General features: G+C 67.2%; 1 protein-coding gene and 1 long non-coding RNA gene across 4 annotated transcripts in view; one reads left to right on the forward strand and one right to left on the reverse strand.

The window, feature by feature from the left end:
* FBXO33 (F-box protein 33) overlaps window positions 1–636 on the reverse strand; it is a 22,036-nt gene extending 21,400 nt beyond the window's left edge. The window contains exon 1 of the mRNA XM_010835354.1: window positions 8–636. Coding sequence (XP_010833656.1) covers window positions 8–283 — 276 coding nt within the window. The 5' untranslated portion in view covers window positions 284–636. The remainder of the gene's footprint in view (window positions 1–7) is intronic.
* Window positions 637–675: 39 nt separating this feature from the next.
* Window positions 676–872, forward strand: part of LOC104985262 — a 52,693-nt gene continuing 52,496 nt past the window's right edge. Inside the window, exon 1 of one of the 3 annotated variants that reach the window (XR_824873.1) lies at window positions 676–835. This is a non-coding gene — a long non-coding RNA (uncharacterized LOC104985262). The remainder of the gene's footprint in view (window positions 836–872) is intronic. The other 2 variants (XR_824874.1, XR_824872.1) reach the window with 2 other exon arrangements.

Raw genomic sequence — 872 nt, forward strand, 5'->3', positions numbered from 1 at the left:
AGGAGGCCGAGGCCCGGAGCCGGTCGGACGCGGACAGGAAGGAGAAGATGTGCACGATCAGCTCGCTAGGCAGCGACGCGGCGCCTGCCGCCTGCCCGCACAGAGCCATCCGGCCCCGCCGCCGGCTGCCGGTCCCCGGCCGCCCCCGCAGACCCCGGAGCAGCCCCCGCAGCCGTCGCAGCTGCTGCAGCCGCAGCCGCCGCCACCGCGCCACCCGGGCGGCCCCGGCTCGGGTTCGGGCTCCCGGTGGTCGGGGCTGCGGCACTGACAAGAACAACAACATCAATGACAAGGAAGAAGGGGGCGGAACCGTCGTGGGTCTCGGCGGAACCAAGTGCGGCACAACTTGCGGAGAGGGGGAAAGGCCTCTGCGGGGGTGGCCTCCAGATAGCCAGCCTCTGGCCTCTCCAACTTTACTCACGCGCGTCCGAGGCCTGCGCTCCCGAGAACTTAAAAACCCTCCCTTGTACTGGTTAGGAGCCCGGAAGCGGCAGGATTTATTTTAAGGAACCGGGAGCCCTCCCCGCGCCTGGAGGCGGAGGCAGAGCAGTGGTAGGCGCTGAGTTTGACGTCACCGGTGGTAGGCGGAGACTGGGCGTGACTGGGCGCGACTTCCGGAAGAAGGGCGCGCCCGCTTGCCGGTAGGAAAGAGAGACGAGGCACGTGATTCCTGACGCACGTAGGCCGGTGGGGCGGGGCGGGAAGCGCTGGCGGTGCCGGCAGATGGGCGCCCTCTCCCGTCGTTCAGAGACCACTCAGTCCAGTCAAGTCTGCAAGTCGGTTATCTTGGGGGCTCTGGCGGTCGAAGTGGCGTTAACTCGCGTTGGTGCGAGAGGTCGCGACGCTTTTCATTATACGCTTCTCTCTTTCTG

The sequence above is a fragment of the Bison bison genome, unplaced genomic scaffold (genome assembly GCF_000754665.1).
Source record: "Bison bison bison isolate TAMUID 2011002044 unplaced genomic scaffold, Bison_UMD1.0 scf7180017864041, whole genome shotgun sequence".
In the NCBI taxonomy this organism is placed as follows: Eukaryota; Metazoa; Chordata; class Mammalia; order Artiodactyla; family Bovidae; genus Bison; species Bison bison.